General features: G+C 38.5%; 1 protein-coding gene and 1 long non-coding RNA gene across 7 annotated transcripts in view; both read left to right on the forward strand.

Annotated features, from left to right (window-relative positions):
- The window catches only part of CDK14 (cyclin dependent kinase 14), a 229515-nt gene that overhangs the window by 135348 nt on the left and 73011 nt on the right, over positions 1 to 21156 (forward strand). For all 6 annotated transcript variants that reach the window (XR_014556593.1, XM_083705044.1, XM_083705046.1 and 3 more), the window contains 2 exons: positions 4245 to 4308; positions 13205 to 13253. Coding sequence is in view for 5 of the 6 variants with exons in the window: in XM_083705044.1 (XP_083561170.1) it covers positions 4245 to 4308; positions 13205 to 13253 (113 nt within the window). In the remaining variant the exon portion in view is untranslated. The remainder of the gene's footprint in view (positions 1 to 4244; positions 4309 to 13204; positions 13254 to 21156) is intronic.
- LOC310828143 lies at positions 15153 to 20582 on the forward strand. Its single transcript, XR_014556719.1, has 3 exons — positions 15153 to 18870; positions 19098 to 20076; positions 20511 to 20582. It is a non-coding gene; the product is annotated as an uncharacterized lncRNA (long non-coding RNA).

Consider the following 21156-nt stretch of genomic DNA (forward strand, 5'->3'; position numbering starts at 1 on the left):
CTACTGGATTTTCTGTTCCCTTGTTATCTTGTATTAGACAATTGAATGTTTAATTACGAAGATAGAATTCCATATTGATAGAAATCTGAAATAAAAATGACCCACCATCAAGCCTACTCATACGCAACCATTAACAGGCAGGGCTTTAAAGACTTTAAGTATCTTATTACAGCCCATCATTCTTACTGTTCTATTTCTCTCACACATATGAAAATAAGAGACAATTTTGATGACTGAAAATAAAAAGCGTACATTACATTATAGTAATATTTGCAGTAATAGAGTTTCATCCATAGAAATAATACCTGCCCTAGACAAAATGCAGACATGAACATTGTAAAGACTTACTAAAGGTAAAGGTAAAGGTACCCCTGCCCATACGGGCCAGTCTTGACAGACTCTGGGGTTGTGCGCCCATCTCACTTAAGAGGCCAGGGGCCAGCGCTGTCCGGAGACACTTCCGGGTCACGTGGCCAGCGTGACATCGCTGCTCTGGCGAGCCAGAGCCGCACACGGAAACGCCCTTTACCTTCCCGCTGGTAAGCGGTCCCTATTTATCTACTTGCACCCGGAGGTGCTTTCGAACTGCTAGGTTGGCAGGCGCTGGGACCGAGCAGCGGGAGCGCACTCCACCGCAGGGATTCGAACCGCCGAGCTTTCGATCGGCAAGTCCTAGGCGCTGAGGCTTTAACCCACAGCGCCACCTGCGTCCCCTCAAAAAGACTTACTAACATACCGTAATTAATCAGATGGGCAGAAATGTCATGATTTTTGCTGCTGTTTTATATGCCCTATTCATTAGTTCTACAGATGTATACAAATAATGCAGATTAGTTATCTTGGATCCTTATGAAGTCATTTTTATAATTGATAGATTCTTTGTGGTGTCTCAGTTGGGTGCATTTGTTTTTGTTAGTGTGCGTGTATTGCCAAATACCCAAATGGGACCTTTGTAGATGTGCATTCTCTGGAATGCTATGCTGTAATTGTCTAGTATGCCTGCCCCAGAATCGCAACATACTAGAATATATTTCTTGGCCTTAAATTCATTTTCTCTTCCTTCATGAATGTAAGGAATATCAAAGAGCTTGATTTATTATCTCTTATGGAAACTAATGCTTATAGTGGCAGAAATATTCATGCATTTTCTCTCGAATATTGAGCTTGACAATAAGCTATCATATTGTGCCTTGCAAAGAGGGTTGATGAGGCATAGACGGAATTGTCACTCAAAATACTGAGTCAACATACATAATATATGCTGCTAGTAGTTACATCTGTCTCTTTTGCCTTTTTAAGCTTTTCATATAAGCCAAGAATTAATCTGAAGAATGCAATTTCTTCGTGATCTTTACTGTCACTTAAGTATCTAGTTTATGGCCTCTGTTATGCCATTGGTAAATAGAAAACAGAGTGATGATTTGCTGTAATTATTGCAATAATACTCATATGTTCTGTGTATAAATTTTCTAAAACACCACCTTAAAAATCACAATAAAAATTACATTGACAATAAATAACTTTCAAACCTCAACCAATTAGCACTAAAGTAACCCACTACAGTAAATGTCTGAGGAAACAGGTTTGTAATTGACAGCAAAAGGCATAGAGTAAAGGGATTACGGAAAATTTACTGGGAGAACTTTCAAACATTGGAGAAAGCTTCTTCCAGAGGTAGAAGACATTAGTAATGGAAGCAGCATGGGGCACATTGCTATTTATTATAAGGTTTGTTTATTTTCTTGTGTTCAGAACTATCTTTTGAGGAGAAAAAAACCTATTGGTCAGTTTCTTAAAGAACCTCTACAAGCACTAAATTACAGTTTTTCTTGGCATATTTTTCTCTCATTACTGCTATTCCCAACCATGTTCAAGACATTACTGCCTTTCTCGCTGGGTCTAAAGCAGTGTGAAATATTGCAGATATTGGGGAACTACTTTTACCCAAAGAAACTGCTGTATATTTGAAGTAGTGTCATGTAAATGATTAATTGTCACAGGATTGAATTGAAGATACTCTGTGAATCCACATATGGCTGTCTGAACTTGGCTCGCTTCTTGAAGGTTGCAACTGCACATTTATTTTAAATAAATAATCTAAATTTCCATGCCCGCTTTAAACTATCTTGCTTTGCTCTGTTCTCCCAATTGAAGAAAACTGTGGGATGATTACTAATTGAGAGAGTTGCTGATAATCTGCAGTTTTGAAACTGAACGAATAGGTTCTTTATAGAACCATAGAATTGTAGAGTTGGAAGGGACCCCAAGGGCATCTAGTCCAGCTGCCTACAATGCAGGAATTTCAGCTAAAGCATGCATGGCAGATGACCATCCAACCCCTGCTTCAAAACCTCCTGTGGGAGTCTGTTCCACTGTCAAACAGCTCTTACTGTCCTGATGTTTAGTCAGAACCTACTTGATTCCATTGGTTCAATTCCCAGCCTCCAGAGCAGGAGATAACAAGCTTTCTCCATCTTCCATGTGACAGCCCTTTAGATATCTGAAGATGGCTATCACATCTTCTTTCAGTCGCCTCTTTACCAGGCTAAACATACCCTACTCCTTCAACTGTTTCTCATAAGGCTTGGTTTCCAAACCCTTGATCATCTTGGTTGATGCAGCCTAGAATAGCATTAGCTTCTTTTTCTGCTACATCATGTATCTCCACGCAGAGGACCTACTGCTTGCTTGTTCTTCCTCTTGCCTTGAACATAGCTGAAGAAAACTTTTAAATTATTTTTGGCCTCTTTTGGTAGCCTGAACTCATTCTGACCTTTGACTCTCCTGATCTTCCTCCTGCAACTGTTGGCAAGTTGTGTATACCCTTCCTTCTTGATTTTCCCATTCTTCCATTTCTTAAACATGCCCTTCTTAAATCTCACTTCATCTGTAAGTATATGCAGCCACACTGATTTCTATAGATGCCTCCCATTTTTCTTTGAATTTTCTACATTTGTGCTTTCAATATTTCACCTTTAAGAAATTCTCATCCGTCTTGGACTCCTTTCTCTTTCAGTATTTATGACAATGCGATCTCACCCAGTATGTTGAAACCAACCTTCCTTATGAAAAGCTCTTGCAATAATATGCCTTTTAAACTTTTGATAGTGCTGCACTATCCTGTGTGCCGTGCTCCCCTTCCCTCCCCCCGTTATTTTTAGTGGTTTCCAAAGTGGTGCTGTCTGATGGCATGCTACTTTAAGAATAATGTGCCTTTCTAATTTCAATTCTCTGCCTCCCTCTCCTGGTCAAAGTGAAATATTGCATGGTTGCTGTTATATACTGCAGAGTGTGTATGCGGGGGGGGGGGGGGGGATGCATACAACATATTTGCAATTCTTCTGTACTTTCACTTTCATGTGAAGTAGCTTTGGCTAATGTAGAGCTACTGCTGAGCAGAAATTTGGAAATTGCATTCAAACTCTAGTCTTTGCACACTGATCACTAGCCATATCTCACACAAACACTACTTTAATAATTATCAGACTCTTCAGGCTACTTTCTATTATTATACCCAGTCTGTCTTTAATGTGAAAGGTGATGATTAAGGAGTAAAAGTCGTGGTGTTGCTGATACATTATATATGTTTTAAAATGCAAACGTTAATTAGGGCTTCTTTTTCAAATTAAGTAAGAAAAATTCAGGGTAGCCATCTATTCTGTATACAAAACACAGTTCTCTGTCTGAAGGAGTTGTTTGTTTTAAGGGCTATCCTCTCCAAGTGCAGTTTAAAGATTAAAGAACTGTAAGAAGGAAGAACAGGACCACTGAAGGGACCCAATCTTTGGCAAAAAAGAAAAGAAAAAAAATGCAAACAGAAAATAAGGCATAATAATAATAAAAAAAGAATTTGTGGAACGTATTGCTACAAACATACAGACACATTGTGGCTTAGATGCTGAAGTCTCCCATTGCAGTGTTCCCCATGGTTATTGGTGCTGATTTTGATTTCTTTAATAAGGTAGTTTTCAGTAGTGAATTAATTAACAGTAAGCCTCTTTGTATCAGGTAGTACATAAACAATGACTTGGTATTCTGGTTATAAATGACCTGATGAACATGGATGTCCATAAAATTTAAATGATTAGTTTTTGTTCTTTTGTAGTAAATCCTGAAATAGTAAATATTTTAAAACTTTGAGCAAATCAATACATTATTCTTAAGTTAAATCAATCATAAAATATTTTACATGAAGTGGCTATCTGTATTTTAAACTAAATGTATTTGGCTCTGTTTACTTGTAGGTGCTTGGAACCCCAAATGAAGATTCGTGGCCTGGAGTTCATTCTCTGCCCCATTTCAAGCCAGGTAGGTTTCAAGACCTTGCCATCAGATTTCATATTTAAATACCATTTCTATTGCAAAAAGATTCTGGCATTATAAACAAAGGTGCCCTTTCAGATTTCAGCTGATGAGTATGCTGCAACCTGCTTCTAGCTATATAGGAAGCTGGTCTTGGTTTGTCTGGTTCAGTATTGTCCACATTGATTAGCAATGTTTCTCCTGGGTTTCATACAGGAATCTTTCCCAACTTGGAGATGCCAGGGATTGACCTTGGCACCTTCTGCATGCCCAGTAGTTGCTCTGTCACTGAGCTCTGACCCTTTCCAAGTTACTGCGCAGTCACTGTGCTTTGTCTTGGCCATTCTTTCCCCAAGCTTCAACCAGAGAAGTGAGGCTGTTTACATTTCCTTCTTTCCATTCTCTCTATAGGCCTTGCTCAGGTTAGTGGTGCTACTCCCTACAGGATCTCAGGAAAGTCATCCTCACCATGTTGGTTTATAAATCCTAGTGGCAAACATCACAATTATATGCCCCTCTTGAGATACCTTACTTCTGCAGAGAGATACCCTGGCACCGTCAGGGTGACATAGCGCTAACTTAGCCATTGGCCAGTTGGCATCTCAGCTGCGTACTGAAAATTTATCTCAGTAAAATTGACTTGCATTTTTTAGTTTCACCTATTCTTTGTATAAATGACATAATGTAACGTAACGTCTGATGTCCAATCATTTACTCTCCAGAATTTCACTGGGTTTAGTTTAATGTCAACTTAGTCATTTGTTTTTATCTGAATGCTGATAACTTCCTGAAGAGGAGCCCCTCTTTTGCTGAAGACTGCCCAAACTCCCTTTATTACTAGGTACATATGGTCATGGTTTCAACTAAGCACACAGAAAGTGGAAGTTGGTATAGAATCCTGGTTCCTAAGAATCTCAACCTTCTAAGTTAAAATGTTTGATAAGTTGTTATCCCTGCTCTTGTCCCTGAATATCATCTTGGAAATGTGTTTGTTGTAAGCCATAAAACATTCTCATTTCCCCTGTTTTTTTTAAAAAAATTCCACTCTCTTACCTACTCTCTCCCAATTTTGCTATAAAATTGACAGTCTTCTACACTTTATAAATATAAATTTAAAGTATTTGGTCTTCCGACCCCCTGAAAATACAAAGTAGCTAACATTTCAGAAAATATGATTTAAAAATAAATGTCTAAATTTAAGAATACAAGCTAGGTTACTTTGAAAGGCACTCATTTTAGTACATTGCTAAGGCTGCTACTGTTGTTTAATTCTGTAAAAATGTGGTGGTGTTTTTCCAGTGAAGAATTTGAGTTTAGAATAGTTGACTACGGTTCCCATAATTCTTTATCATTAACCATGCTGGTTGAGGCTGATGGAGTCCAGCAGCATCTGAAAAGCATCACAGTGGCTAGCATACTTGGAAAATTTGGGCTTTTTTGCCAGTAGGTGGCAGTCAAGAAACCTTTCTGAGCTGGTTAATTCTGCTTGATTTTATTTTAATTTGTGTATATGTTGTGTGCTTGTAATTTTTTCTTAATAGAGCAGATTCAGGGAAATAAACTAAAAAGGGAATGTTATATAGGCTCTATTTTAAGATGGCCATTGTGTTAGATTTATGTTTCTCTGGTTAAATGCTATATGCTTTGCCAGTTGTGATTTAAAACACTAGCTTTAAAACACTGTCCTTGGAAAGGTACAGATGATTGTCAGTTGGAAAAAGCCAGCTAAATGTTATCACTCTTTTTCTGTGAGTAATAATTTTTTTAGACCCTTGTTCTTTCAAACTTAATCTAATTCTATACAAATTTGTAATCCAAAATATTATCCTTTACTAGCAACTATTATTTGTAGGCTTCATGACTTCTCAGAAGTGCCAAGTGTTCTGAATTCCCTTTGGCAGAAACAAATTAGATGTGGTTGCAATAGATCAATACAGATGTAAACATGGATGTAAACATTTTTAAGAGCAAAAAAGAATAGGTGGATGAGTCTGGGAGAAGTTGAACGGTCTTCACCCACAGTCCAACAGTCTCTCCATACCTGGTGATTTCTCCTCAACTGAGCTTCAATACTAGAAGTGCGTGAGGAAAGAGAGAGTGGGAAAACCTCTTTCTCAGGTTTCCATGTGATTTGGTCAGATTTGTATTTTAAATACATGGATTTGCTGCCATTATATTTGGCTGCTAGATAAGCATCTTATTTATGCTCTTAGTTTAACACTTAAACTTTATTAATGTGGGAGGAAAGTTGTTTGGTTCTTTTTATAAGGTAAAAAAAATTGTTTCTGCGTTTGCTTTATAATGGAATCTAAGAACCTTAAGGCTGATTTAAATTGCATGGCTCCCACACAGAAGCTGCAAAAATCCTTTTCACACACACTGACAGGTGTGATGCAAAAGAACGCACAAATGTGCTGCTTCTTCACTTGTACAGTATTTCTCTCCACATGAAATACTGCATTCCTCTGATGATGATAGTGCCTGCATAGAACTGGTAAAATGCATACTGACAAAAGCTATCAAATTGTGTGCTCACTGCACTGTAATCATGCATTTCTGCCTAGTGTGTCTATCAATGCAGAAGTTTGTCTATTTTTTTGTTCCAATTCTAATTGACTTAGGAAAAAAGTATGCAGAAAACACTGGTGAAGAGAAAGTTAGCATCTGCTAAAAGGCTTTGATGTCTAAGCTTAGCTAGGTTTTCAGCAGAAAACAAGAGATTTTGAGCAGAAGGAAGAAAGTCATTAACAGCTACTAAGTTTAAAATGGCTGGTGACAATTAAATATCTACAACTTTTTACATTTCATTGATTATTTAAATTCTATACTGCTTAATATATTAAAAATAACTCTTAAGCAATGTATAAAAACAAACTTGACAGTTCAAAATCCATGTCATCTTAAACTATTATTGGCACCCTAATTTAAGAAACTCCCCCTGCCTTTCCAAGGTGTGATTTGGTATAACATAATGTTGAGACAGTATTCCTTCCTGGGACGATTGCATAATAATCTATTCTGGGCAGAAACTGTGGCAGTACTGGCCCAAGATACAAACTGAACTGGTATCAAAGGATGTACATATTACCATATTTTTCCGTGTGTAAGACGAGCTTTTTTGACCCCAAAACGAGGTTCAAAATTTAGGCTTGTCTTATACACGGGTAGTGCTGGGGGGGTGCGAATGGTTTTTTGGCACGAGCCCGTATTGTAAGCCGTAATTGGCCGCTTGATTGGTTGGGGGGGGGGGGGAGAAGATGCAGAAAATTGCTCACCTGCCGGAATGAAGTGCGAGCCCAAGATTGTAAGCGGCGATTGTAAGTAGCGCAAGCAGTTGTGTGCTGCGTTCTGGCAGGTGAGTGATTTTTGGCATTCCCCCCAAATAATCCTCCCCGAAAGCTCAACCCCCCCATTTTCTAAATTTTGAGACCCCCAAAATAGGGAGCATCTTATAGACAGGGGCACCTTAGAGACAGAAAAATACGGTATATTATTGCTGTGTCATGTTTTGTGCTCTCATACAAGTGATTAACAAAAAGATTTTAAAGATATTTCAGAGAACTAATCCATACTCAAGTTCACCTCTGAGCCAAAAGCAAAACACCACAAACCTCCCATTTTATTCAGCTTCTTGCAACCTTCCAGGCAAGATAATTAGCACTTACTCATTATTGCAGAACACAGTGCTCTTCTTTCTAGGACAAAACTATGAACATCAGTACTTTTCCTCTCTCTCACTCCTTGTTGTGTTGCCTTAGGAGCCAAGCACACAAAATCAAATGGATAAAAAGCACGCTTCTGTTTCCTTCTCTGTGATATATGAGGACCAGTAGAGGGATGCTGGGATCCAGGCCCCTAAAGCAGCATCTGGGATTAATTAGTAACTTTATTAAGGAGCTGCTCTGAACAGTAAAATATCCCTGTTAGACATTTCTGGTGCAAACTGAAGTAGGAATTCAAATCAATGAGAGAGTAGGAGATATCAGGTGAACATGGGGCAAAATAGTAGGCAAATATGCACACTTAATCAGATAAAATGTAATAAAACAAATAAATGCATGCACTGCCTCTTTTCTGCCCTGCTTTGAGCTTGTACTTTTCCTTTCCGCCCAGAGTGGCTGGGGAAACTCAGCCGGATGGGCAGGGTATAAATAAACTATTATTATTATTATTATTATTATTATTATTATTATTATTATTATTTCCTCAGCGTGCCTTCCCCACATTTCTTTCCCTCGGAGTTAAGGCAGTTTAGCTATTTAGTTCAGCAATGCTATTAGGCATGAGCATACTAGATAATAAATAAATGTTCTTTCGGAAACAGCTCCAAAGTGTTATTAAAAAGTCAAAATTAATGTAATAGGCGTGTGTACCAAAAACAACACAGTTTAATAGGCTTTTTATGCTGTAGAGCAGGGGTCCTCAAACTTTTTAAACAGGGGGCCAGTTCACTGTCCCTCAAACACTGTTGGGGGCCAGACTATAGTTTGAAAAAAATATGAACGAATTCCTATGCACACTGCACATATTTTAATTTGTAGTGCACAAAAACAGGAAAAAACAATACAATATTTAAAATGAATGATTTTAATCAACATAAACTTATAAGTATTTCAGTGGGAAGTATGGGCCTGCTTTTGGCTAATGAGATGGTCCCTATCGGGTTCCATATTTGTCACTGCTAGTCACAGCACTGTCAGGACAGTCGTATACTTTTGCCAACAGTGCAGTCATTTCCCATTTATTACAAAGGTCCTTCCTCCTCAATGGGAGGGCAGAGAGAGCCTTAGAATAACTTGCTTTCTAGAAATAATTTCCAATGTCACCCCTGAGGTCCAAGCTCGGTACGGATCCTTCCCCATTCCAACTCTAGAACACTTACATGACTCGCGGGGAATTCTGTGCTCAGCACAGCGGGAAGGACAGCAAGCTGGCTCTCTTTCTCCCTCCCTCCCACTCTCCCTCAGGCAGCACCCCACTCAAGTTGGCTGTGGCGATCAAAGATATCTCTCCCCTCATCCCACGAGTAGCCGGGTGCAGACTCCTTGAGGCACAAACAGACCAGCATCCTCACCCCCAGCTCTGGCACTCATGCTGATCCTGGGGTTTGAGGAACTCCCTGCCAAAGGGAGAGGCGGGGAGAGGAACCAACTTTAAAATAGCAACGCTGCTTGATCTCCCAGCTGGACTCTCCCCGCTGTTACCGCCGCTGAGACCAAAGGTAGCGGAAAAGAGGCAGTCCGCCAAGTGACTCCTGCCAGCGAGGAAGAGTGGCGGCGGCAGCTGGCGAGCGCCAAGCTGGAGGTAGAAGCGGTGCAGCTGCTGCCTTCTCCCTTGGCCAGGGGTGCAAGGAGCGCTTCTTACAGGATGCTTGCCAAGGCCAGCGTTGCGAACTCTTTGCTTAAGATGGGAGGGTGGGGAAGGGGTGGAGATGGCAGTGGCCGGCCTGGGTTTAGGACCCTGGCAGGCTGGAGGCAGGCCACGGAACGTACTTTGAGGACCCCTGCTGTAGAGAATGGCAAGTAAGAGAAGGTGTTTTGTTTTTAAAGAAAAGACATCAAACTTTTCAAATTTACTGCTGAAAATACATCCAGTGATAATGGACGTATACCTGAACCTTAAATTAGGATCTCAGGATTAGCTAAATCCAAGTTTTACATGATTTTGTTGTCACAATGTAGACTTCTTTATTCAAGTTAGGTATTAATATTCTAAATATTATCTGGAAATCAAAATTTCATCCTGTGTTTTGGGTAACCAAATTGGAAGACAACATTTGACTCTCATAAATGCCAAATGCTGTATTTTGAATGAAAGGTTATCATGGATTTTTTTGCCTTAATATAAAAGTTACCAGTGATAAGTCAAAAGACCATACAGGTATATTTATTTTAAAAAAATAAAAATAAAGTAGGCCAGCAGTTGTTATCCAATAGCTTTATTTGCCTAGAGAGTTTATAAAGTAATTTATAGGCATCTTGGAGAGCAAGATGAGTAAATAAGGTACTCAGGAGATTTGGGGCAATAATTAGGCAACCAGAGACCATAATTGTGCTGCAAGTGATGTAGTTTGAAATTCAGGAGCAATAAAATTCTATTTTTCCTCTAAAAGGATTATTTTCTCCCCTGAGATTTGTAAATGTGGTGCTTACTGAATTGCTTTAAGAAAGATTTAGACCAGAGCATAAGGCTTTAAAGAATTTTGAACAGAAAAAATGCAAATAAGAGGTATGTAGTCTCACAGTTCCCAACCCATTTTGGTCCAGAATAAGTTTGAAATAACATTTGGGCAACAAAATAATTTAGATTCATAAAATGGTCCATAAATTGTCCCACTTCCCGCAAAGTCCTTACATGCTACTAACTATATGATCCAAACAATGACTGCTGTGATCCTTTTATACTGTAACAGTGGTGAAGTTGTATTCTAGCCTCCTTACATTCTAGCCTCCCTACAGCTCTCTAGCTTACTTTACACACACACACACACACACACACACACACACACACACACTCTTTTTTTGGTGAAGGGTGGATAAGAAATATTATAAAGTTGCACCAGCCATGTGTAGTATGTATAGTACTACTAGTAGTAATAGTCCACCAGCCCCTTCTCTCAGCCAATTTCCCTTGAAACTCTTCTTACCAATCCTGGGTAATTTGCAAGCTAAGTTTGTATTCAGAATGTTTGTGGTAAGAATGAAAGCAACTTGAAAGGGAAAGTTGCAGAGGGAAAGAGTTTTCTGTAAGTCATCTTAGAAGAAGTTGTATCCTGAAAGGTGTGGGAAATAGATGGTAGTAAATAATAATTAAATAAATGTTAGTCCTACGCAATGTTTTCAAAAGACATTTCATTTTCTTGCAACATGCCCATGGATCTCTCTGTCCTTTTATATCCTGAATCACAAGAGGATGGTATTTCTAATCCATATTTGCTTTACTGGGGATTCCCCTTTTTAGTCTATTGCAGGAAAAACAACACAGCATTCTGTGGCATCTTAAAAGACTTAGCACATTTTATTGTGGTATGAGCTTTTATGAACTAGTGTCCTTTTTATTAGATGCAAGATTACAGTTGATAAGGTTATGCCTCAATAAAAAATGTTCGTCTTTTTGTTTTCATTTTAGTTTGAGTTGGAACCTGACAATATCTCTTAGTAAACCCAAAATAAGCTAGTATGGCCTTCTGTTGGTATCTAGGGACAGTCCAAAATAAAACCATACAACACACAGTTCCAGTTGGCAAGTTGGAAAGGGCAAGGAAGCAAGATTTGGCAAGAATTTCAGATGTTTTCCTTTCATACTCTACACTGCATGTTTGAGAATGAAGTTAATTTTAGAGATTTGCTCCCACTGGCACTTTAAAAAATGTTAGGGGCTTTGAGTCTTTGTTTACATTATTTTGTAAATTCTGTTTTATTTTTTCACATTTAACAAGTGAAACATTTTAGTGCTGCCACTTCCATCTGTTTTGTTACACTAAACTAAGCATATTGATTGTCACTTATGCTTCAGTATCTTTGTCAGGCTATATCGTTGATTTGTCTGTTGCTTCATCTCTTCTCTCAAACCTGTTGCTCTGTCACTGAATGTTTTTTTTCAAGCTCAGTGTACAGTAGATATAGCCAATGTGGTGCCCTCCAGATGCTGTTGGTCTAAAACTCCCATCATCCCTGACCATGTTTGCTGGAACTTACGGGAGTCCAACAACATCTCGAAGGCACCATGTGGGTTATTTTCTCTCTTGTTTTTGTATCCAGCCCAGAACCCAGACATGAAGAAGGGAGAAGCTAGGCATGCTTTACTGCTTTACTCCTGCAAAACAGGAAGAAAGTAAAATTAGTACTTCTTTCCCTTCCCTGATGGTTGAGGAATTGTGAACAATAAAGAACTTTGGTTTCTTGAGCTACTAGTATGGGCAAAGGAACAAGTAATTACTGTAATTGTGGGACTGTGGTTATTCTTATCCAAGTAGAGGTTTATATGAGTTGCATACCTCCCAGCTTGTCTCTACACAAGAGCCTGTGTTTCAGTTCATTTTCCTTCCTGTTGCTGTTATAGATTACTTCATCAGGGATATGGAGCCATGAAACAAATGCTCAAGTGGATGTGTTTGTGTACAAGAAATCTAATCTGACTGTATAAAGTTTCCTGCTGTACTGTTCTTCAACCCTGTGCCCCCAGATATTGTTGGGTTAGAACTATTTATGCCTGGATGGTAGCCCAATGGATTCATGGGAGTTGTAGTCCAACAATATCTGTGAACACAAGGTTGAAGAACACTGCCCTGGTTCATAATGTTATTAAGCCGGATTATTGACTGGTATTTGCATTTAAGAGCTCACCAGTATTAAAAAATCAGTGGTCTCCATGCACAATTCAGGGTGCTGGTTTTTTCCTATAAAGCTCTGGAAGGCTTGCAGCCAAATTTCTGAAGGACCAGAGGCTATCCTAGGAACCTGTTTGGTTTTAAAAAATTCTTAAGTAGAAGTCCTGCTCTAGGATGTCACCACAGTCAGCAGTTAATGGCAATCAGAGACAAGGCCTTTTCAGTGGTGGTTTACAGTTGTGGAATAGTATCTCCCAGAGGCATTCAGCTGGTGCCTACATGAATAAATATTAGGCATCATGTGAATTTAATTAATTTAATTCTATTTTCTTGAGCTTTTTTTGTTACTCCTTTTACTGTTGATCTTGCAGTTTGTTCTCAGCTTTTGGGGTAGGTGGGTGTTAAATTTAGCTTGGAGACTTGTGATGAATAGTAGTATTAAAAAATAGTTTACTTTTTTTTAATGCGACTGAGCTGCACAATAAGTTGTATTTGTTGTTTTTATTAGACTATTTTAAGTATGTTTCCTATATAGGTTCATACAAAACAGGAGATCTTTATTTTTTGTTACAGATCGGTTTACACAGTACAGTGCAAAAAACCTTAGGCAAGCCTGGAATAAGTAAGTCTTTTATTACCATGTTCTATCAATGTTGCTGATTTCTTGCCAATTGTCCTTCCTAATTAAGAATATATATCCCTTCACATTTTGGAATATTGTGTGTATTTCATATATCAGAAGCTACCCAGATTACTTTTTGCCTCAAATGTTGGAAGTATATTTTTGTGCTTGAGGATATACTGTAGGAAATTAACAATGCACAAAGGCAAGTTATACTGGTTATGAACCTGTAGGTTAGTTGGAGATGGATGAGTAAGTGGATTAAGAACAGAATAACTGGAAATACTCATTTGCCTAAAGGTGATTCTGCTACTTCTAGGCTCTATTCTCGCTGACAGTACAATCCATAGGCTACATAAACTGATATACTGGGATGTATTTAGTCCCACTGTGTTCTTATTCGTATCATGGGACAAATAAAGTCAATAATAGCATTGGATTAAAAAGTATAATTTGCATAAGGTATACATTTCTGGTAAGCTCTTACTGAAAATTATTCTGATTAAACTTAGTACCTTTTATTTTCCAATGTCCTGATATGATCACAATAAAAGCCAAAAGAATATCCTTATTAAAAATTATCTTAACATATTCTGAGCTCTTTGTGTGCCTTTGCAAAAGTATTGTTCTTCAGTTTAAATGATGTGATGAATAAATGCATGAAAGTTATCACAATAGTACAGTAGTTCAAAATGGAAAAGATTTAGTTTGCCAATTTTACATAAACATTCATGAAATATGGAAGGGATTTCCACCTTTTCGGATGTAAACATTTCAGTGTTGTATTACTGATTATGAATATCTCTGTGGATAATGATGTTTATATTAACATTTTAATTGAAAACATCCTGTTGTTGTTTTGAAATTGACTTGGTTTCAAACATTTGTCAACTGTTTGTTTAATGCACTTGTTTAAGTTCAAATAAACAGTATGAGGGCTTGGTTACATTTAGATATAGCAAGTGGGACTAGAAAAATGTTGCAGTGGGGAGTACTTCAGTTCAGTATTTCAGCTGGCCAGCCATTTCTTCTTTTACAATGTTCCATTCTATTCCCCTTCCCCCTGGTTTTCTGTCCTCCCCCCCCTACAGCCAAACAGTGTGGCCACTGTATGTCATTTGGGGTGTGGGTGTCCCTGGGTCCCCCCCCCAATTTTCCTTGGTAACCTAGGTTTTCTCTATAATATCTCTCTCCCCTGCGCATGGGTGGTGCCATTTTGGCTACATGAAGATAGACACTCAGAAAAAGAGGTTGCTATTAATATTTATATGACTAGTCCTATGAGAAGTTCCAGTTTTATGCCTGTGAAATGCGAATAGACTCTGAAAGGTGGTAATTTCTGAAAACTAGAGGGTATACAAGGGTGAGCCTCATTGGGATTTGTTTGATGAAGATATTTGCCAAGCCATGTGTCTAGCTGGACTTGGTGAAAAGAGATGCACATTTTCAAATTTGAGTTGAATTACATATAAAAGATTTACATCCCCTTAGACCTATCAAGTTGTGCCAAACTTTCCATTTAACTGTTGAAGTTCTAAGGGAAAATATAATAGTAACTAAGATAATGTGATGGGAGTTGGTTTTAAAATCTTTGATTTGCAGAGTTGGGGAACAAACCACAACCATGGACATTAAAGGGCAGGATGTACACAGTTATACAACAAAACATTATTTTAATCTCTTCCTGAAATTTAAAAGGAGGTTGAAACCTTTTCAGAATAAGACAAAATCAAAACTTTGTATTTGAATCTGTTTTAATCTCCTTAAAGTGTTTTAATCTCCTTAAAACACTATTACTTTTTGCCATGTGTTGACTTCAGCTGTGTTTTAATCAGTGTTTATCTATGGGTTTAGTTCTTAACTATAGAGTCTATATCAGTTTTTCCTCCAGGAGAAAAGGCAATACTCATATCTGTTCACCATAATCCTAGTTTAAAGTATGAATGTTCACATATGTGGATAAAAGCTATCTCTTCTTATCCAGAACCAACACTGAAGAAGCCTTGAAACCATGGGCAAAAGATTATGTTTGCTTTGGCTTTTCATAATGAAAAGCTATTGGGGCTGATAATACAAGTGACCCATATTTTACTTGGCAGCATAAAATTGTATCCAGAGTATTAAGCTGTTAAATATATTTTATATACTTTATATATAAAACATAAAGCTGATAGCACAACATGCAGATGTATTTAGACCTCTAACTTGTTAGGTACTGAATAATTATCTCATAGGCAGTATATAACTTGAGGTAGCTGTGTCTTTCAAACTAAATTCTGGTACCTGGCATTATGAGCTCTATTATCAGGCAATACAACAGGAATTTTCTTTTTTGCAACTGAGTCAAAATTAAAGAAACACTTTGGACACTTGGGGGAGCACTTGGGTTAGTTCAGTAGGCAACACTTTGAAAATTGCAAACAGTGAAGAATCCTATTTGCCATCATTTAATGTAACTATTTTTATTTCAGTAATAAAGAATAGCCTTTCCAGCCACCCGTAATCAGTTTTGTTTAATAAATATCATATAATAAGTAATTTTTTAAAATAAAATCATGATTACTTGAGATAATCATCACTTCAGAGATTATCTGTGCCTTTCCTTTGCTTGAACTCCAACTCTCAGCCTCAGCCAGCATGGGCAGTGGTCATGGATGATGGGAGTTGTAGTCTAACAACATCTAGAGAGCAATAAGTTGGTAACTCCTGTTTTAGAGCAAGTACCCCAACACTTGAGAAAAGGTAGATGTGCTTACTCAAAATCTCTTTTGAACATTTCTGCATATAAAGTGATCCAGACAGATGTAAATGAAAATCATAGTCTCACATATATGCAGAGAAATATATGGGTGTATATGGTACAATCGTTGATATTACTTAAATATATTTTATTTTTGCTCTTTAGTGTTTACTGAGTATGTATTGTAGTCTGGATAAACCATTGTATTGAATAAACTGCAGAATAGGGACCCAGCTAAAGTCAGGACCCTCCTGTGAACTATAGAAGAGGCCGATGTCAGGAGATAGAATATCTGAGCAAGCTTCTGGGTGGAAGAGAAGGTGTGGCTTATGAAAATAGGACCAAACAATACTTTTTAAATTTGTTCTTAGTTATCCAGCACTTTTAAGTATACTGACCGCTGTGAATCAGCATATAGGACTAAGGATGTAAGAAGACATACCTTCCAGCTGTTTCTTTTCTGCTGCAGTTTGTCTTCTACCCAATCTGATATTAATCATCTTGGTGTCCACTGTGGTAAAATTACATAACTTAATTCATGTAAATTCGTTGTCATTATGTTATTCCATTCCATTTCTTTCAGTGCAAATTGGGGGAATGTAATGTCACATACCATTTTCAGATTGAAAGCAGCAGCAAATAGCAATAATTTTTGCTGGATTTCTTTCTGTTCTGGACATGGGGCAAATATCCAAACACAGGCAATTTCCCCTTCCATTTCCATCAGAATTCTCTGACATCCCTGCAAAGGACAGCCATTTCAACAAAGTCTGGAGGGCTGAAGTTTCCCCATTTGTGCTTTATATGTTTTGACTAGATGTCATTCAGTGAACCTTGAATTTGGGAGATTCAGAGTGGGCAAAAGGAAGTACTTCACACAACACATAGTTAAACCAAGGAATTTGCTAGCACAATATGAAGTCATGGCCACCAACCTGCTTTAAAAGGAGATTCAGTAAAACTAAAGGATAATAAAGCCTCCAGCATAAGAGAAGCATGCCCTGAATAAAAATTGCTGGGATCACAAGCAGGAGTGCGACTGTCTTCATGTTCTCCTTGGGATTTTCCATAACATCTGGTTGGCTGCTGTGAGAACAGAATGCTGGACTGGATGGGCCATTGATCTGAATCAGCTGGGTGGTTCTTACGCTTTTAAGCTGAATATGCTTATCTCCTATATCACTTTATCACCATCATCACCAAAGGTCTATATATTTAGCTGTCTCATCACAGCTGACGACCATCCATGCCACTTTTTGTCTTTGTTCATGACGTGCTGTTGAAGTTTCTTTTCCAGTTCTCCTTTTTCTATGATTGAATGTTGTAAATAACTATTTCTTGATATCTTCCATTGAAATATCTGTTTTGATAGTTCTGAATTTTCTCTATACTGAATCTAATTTCCCCTCTTCCTCTCTTATTTTCTATATGCCTATTTGTTATATCCTTAGTAAGGTTCTGCAGTGCCTTCTACTTTAGGGTAACCATTGCTGTGAGTTCATGTATTGTTTAGATTTTTGCCAGGTTATTAATAAAGATGTTAAATAAAACTGGATAACACTAATCCCTGTAACACACAGCTGGATATTCCCCCTCTGAATCAAGAGATTCTCTTTATCTTTACCCTTCATTTATGGTTGTCAGCCAGTTTCCAGCCTGTATGACATATCCAAGTTAATTTGAGTTATTCTGGAAAAGCAAGATTATTTAAGCAACATTCTAAACATAAAATTACTGGAGGAAATTGCATGAGATTTGCCACTTTTTGCATGATTTTAGCCTTGAGTTTAGATTCCCCCCTCCCCCTTCTTATATTCTATTATTTATCTGGGTAGTCCTGGCTCCTCAAAGTGGCAAAAACTACTCTTTTCAGAACTGCAAATTAGAACAGAACCCATTGTTTGCATGACCGCAGCTAAATAATAGTCTATGAAAATCAATCCCCCAACCATGGACAATATATTTAGAATCTAAGAAAATAATACTTCTGCTCTGTCCAATATTATTAATTACCACCCCCTTTTCATCCTAAGGTGCCAGGGTGGCTTACAATAATTAAAACACTTTAAAAACAGTTGACAGCTTACAGCCACAGAAATACAGTGGGTCTGAAAGCCACACATCTCAAGTGTCAAAAGCTATGGTAAAAAGAAGTGTCCTCAGCATTACCCAGAAGCATTACCCAGAATGAAGGTATAAGATACACCTCTGTGGGGAGGGAATCCCACAGTTTAGGGGCTGTCCCAGAGAATGCCTTCTACAGGTCTGCTACCACCCTGAACTTCTAAGAAAGGTGGAACAACTTTCTGCTGATCTTAATACACAAAGGGGTCTGTTGTGACCTTTCTGGCATGAGCCTGGAAATGAACTGGCGACCAGTGCAGCTGTTTCAAAACAGTGGTTATGTGAGCTCTAAACAGAACCACAGCCAGTAATCTGGACACTTTATTTTGGGCTCTTTGAAGTTTCTAATCTGGAAGTTACCAGAACATGGAGTACAGTGGCCAAGTCATCTAATGGCAGTCCTAAACACTGAACTCACATGACAATGTGCACCCCCAGACTGCACACCTGCTCCTTCCAGAGGAGTGGGATCCCAACCAGGACATCTATCTCCCCACCTCCTGTACATGAGAATTTAAGACACGCAATACACCTGTCTTTTCAGGATTCCGCTTCAGTTTATTGGCCCGCAACCAGCCAATCACAGTGTGTAGACACTGGTCTATGGAATAAGAGCAGAATAATCTGTTTCAATATTCTGTTTCCTATATTTATTACAATAATTTTTATCACATATGGACCCTATTTTGACTGCCAGTACAATCCATGGCCTGTGTAAAGTGACATGCTGGGACTTGTTTAGTCTCAGCCAGTGTGGTGTAGTGGTTAAGAGCGATAGACTCGTAATCTGGGGAACCGGGTTCGTGCCTCCGCTCCTCCACATGCAGCTGCTGGGTGACCTTGGGCCGTTGTGGGGGAGGAAGGGGAAGGAGAATGTTAGCCGCTTTGAGACTCCATCGTGTAGTGATAAAGCGGGGTATCAAATCCAAACTATTACTCCTCCTCCTCCTCTTCCTCTTCTTCTTCTTCTTCTCATCAAGTTCTCATCCAGAATAAATATCCATATAATACGCAGAATATCCATATAATACACTCCCTAACCAAAAAGGGTTCTTAAACGTCTTAATAAAATATGCTGTACAATGACTTGTAGAAAATGCAAGGTTTTGTGTTTATGTTTGAGCAACACTTCTAGTCAAGATCCATATGCCATGACAGTTTTCAGATCTTCCATGTACTCCTACCTTTTGGTACAATTTTTATTTATACTGTTCACTAGTGTCCCTGGTTTTTTCAAAAAAACAATTGGGCATGTTGTTTTTGTTACTCTGTTGCAGCCTATAGGCCAGTTCGCCACTGGTTTTTAAATGTTCTTAGGTGTTCATTATCCTTTTAGGTGCTGTTAACTTTTTAAAATGTTTTACATGTATTTTTATTTTGAATGCATTGTTTATACCTAGTTGCTTGTCACCTTGGGCTCATTTGGGAAGAAGAATAGGATAGAAATGGATAAAAAACAGGAGTACCATTTTTAAATATAATAATAATTTAAATAATAATTACTTTTAATAATCAGGATGTCCACTGGAGCTGCTTGATGAAATGTAAGGTTGTATTTTTACCTCATTGTCCATTTAGTTGTGTCCATTTACTACTGTTGTCCATTTAGTTGTGTACTATGAATAAATAAATTTACAATAGTATTGGTGCACCTGTCATTGCTGGAGGGCAGATAAGCGAGTGATTCCAAAGGGAGCTGACCTTTTTCTTTTAGGCACTGAGTCACTTTCATATCCTAAGGCACAAATTCTATGTGAAAGCTGTTATATTCCTCACTGTATTGTGCTTTAAAGTGTCTCGTTCTGTGGCCAAATAACATGAACCCCATAAAAATACTTAAAATCATTAAGCCTTTGTAGATAGTAACCTAATTTTTAAGATAGTTATGTAAGGTCAGTTATGCTGTGATTACATTCAGATTTAGTTTAAAGCCAAGCCTGTAGTGCAATTTTCTGATAGGTCAGTTGCCAGGTCCAAGTAAAAGGTAAAGGTAAAGGTACCCCTGCCCGTACGGGCCAGTCTTGACAGACTCTGGGGTTGTGCGCCCATCTCACTTAAGAGGCCAGGGGCCAGCGCTGTCCGGAGACACTTCCGGGTCACGTGGCCAGCGTGACAAAGCTGCATCTGGCGAGCCAGAGCCGCACACGGAAACGCCGTTTACCTTCCCGCTGGTAAGCGGTCCCTATTTATCTACTTGCACCCGGAGGTGCTTTCGAACTGCTAGGTTGGCAGGCGCTGGGACCGAGCAGCGGGAGCGCACCCCGCCGCAGGGATTCGAACCGCCGACCTTTCGATCGGCAAGTCCTAGGCGCTGAGGCTTTAACCCACAGCGCCACCTGCGTCCCCATTCAGATTTAGTTTAAAGCCAAGCCTGTGGTGCAATTTTCTGATAGGTCAGTTGCCAGGTCCAAGTACAACTGTCTAAACAGCAGAGTCACCTGGCTGCACACTGTGTTTTTACAAAATATATATATATATCTTTCAAATTAGGGATGGAGAATCATCATGACTATCAATTATAATCAGGTAGTTGACAATCACTGCAAAATGCAATATTTTATCTTTAAAATACTTGCTTCTCAGACTATTGATTCTACAGCATTTCCACATTGCAGAAATACTCGGACATAAATTCAGTGAAACCAACCACATTTTATGTTTGTGAATTTAAATCCTTCAATGCATAAACCAAGATGAGATGTCAGCCATATGCCTTCTTATGCCTTTTTATTTCCCTTTAATGAGGAATCTTCAATCCTAGAAGCAACTTACTTCAGAGTAATCTCACCAAATGTAGTACATTTGTTTATAGCCCTCAGCAGCTTTTTTTGTCCTCAGGCTGAGTTATAAAATAAATGTTGACTGCTTCCTAATTACTCTCATATCTGAAATATTTATTATCAGAATCCTTGTTGATGGTATAAGATTTTGTCAAGATGAATATTATGTTGTCTGTTCTCAGTGAAATTACACTCCCCCTTAAGAACTAGGTTTGTAGTTTGAGCATACTCCTGAACCTGGATTCACTGCTTTAATCAG

The sequence above is a fragment of the Podarcis gaigeae genome (genome assembly GCF_964106915.1).
Source record: "Podarcis gaigeae genome assembly, chromosome: 12".
Lineage (NCBI taxonomy): Eukaryota > Metazoa > Chordata > Lepidosauria > Squamata > Lacertidae > Podarcis > Podarcis gaigeae.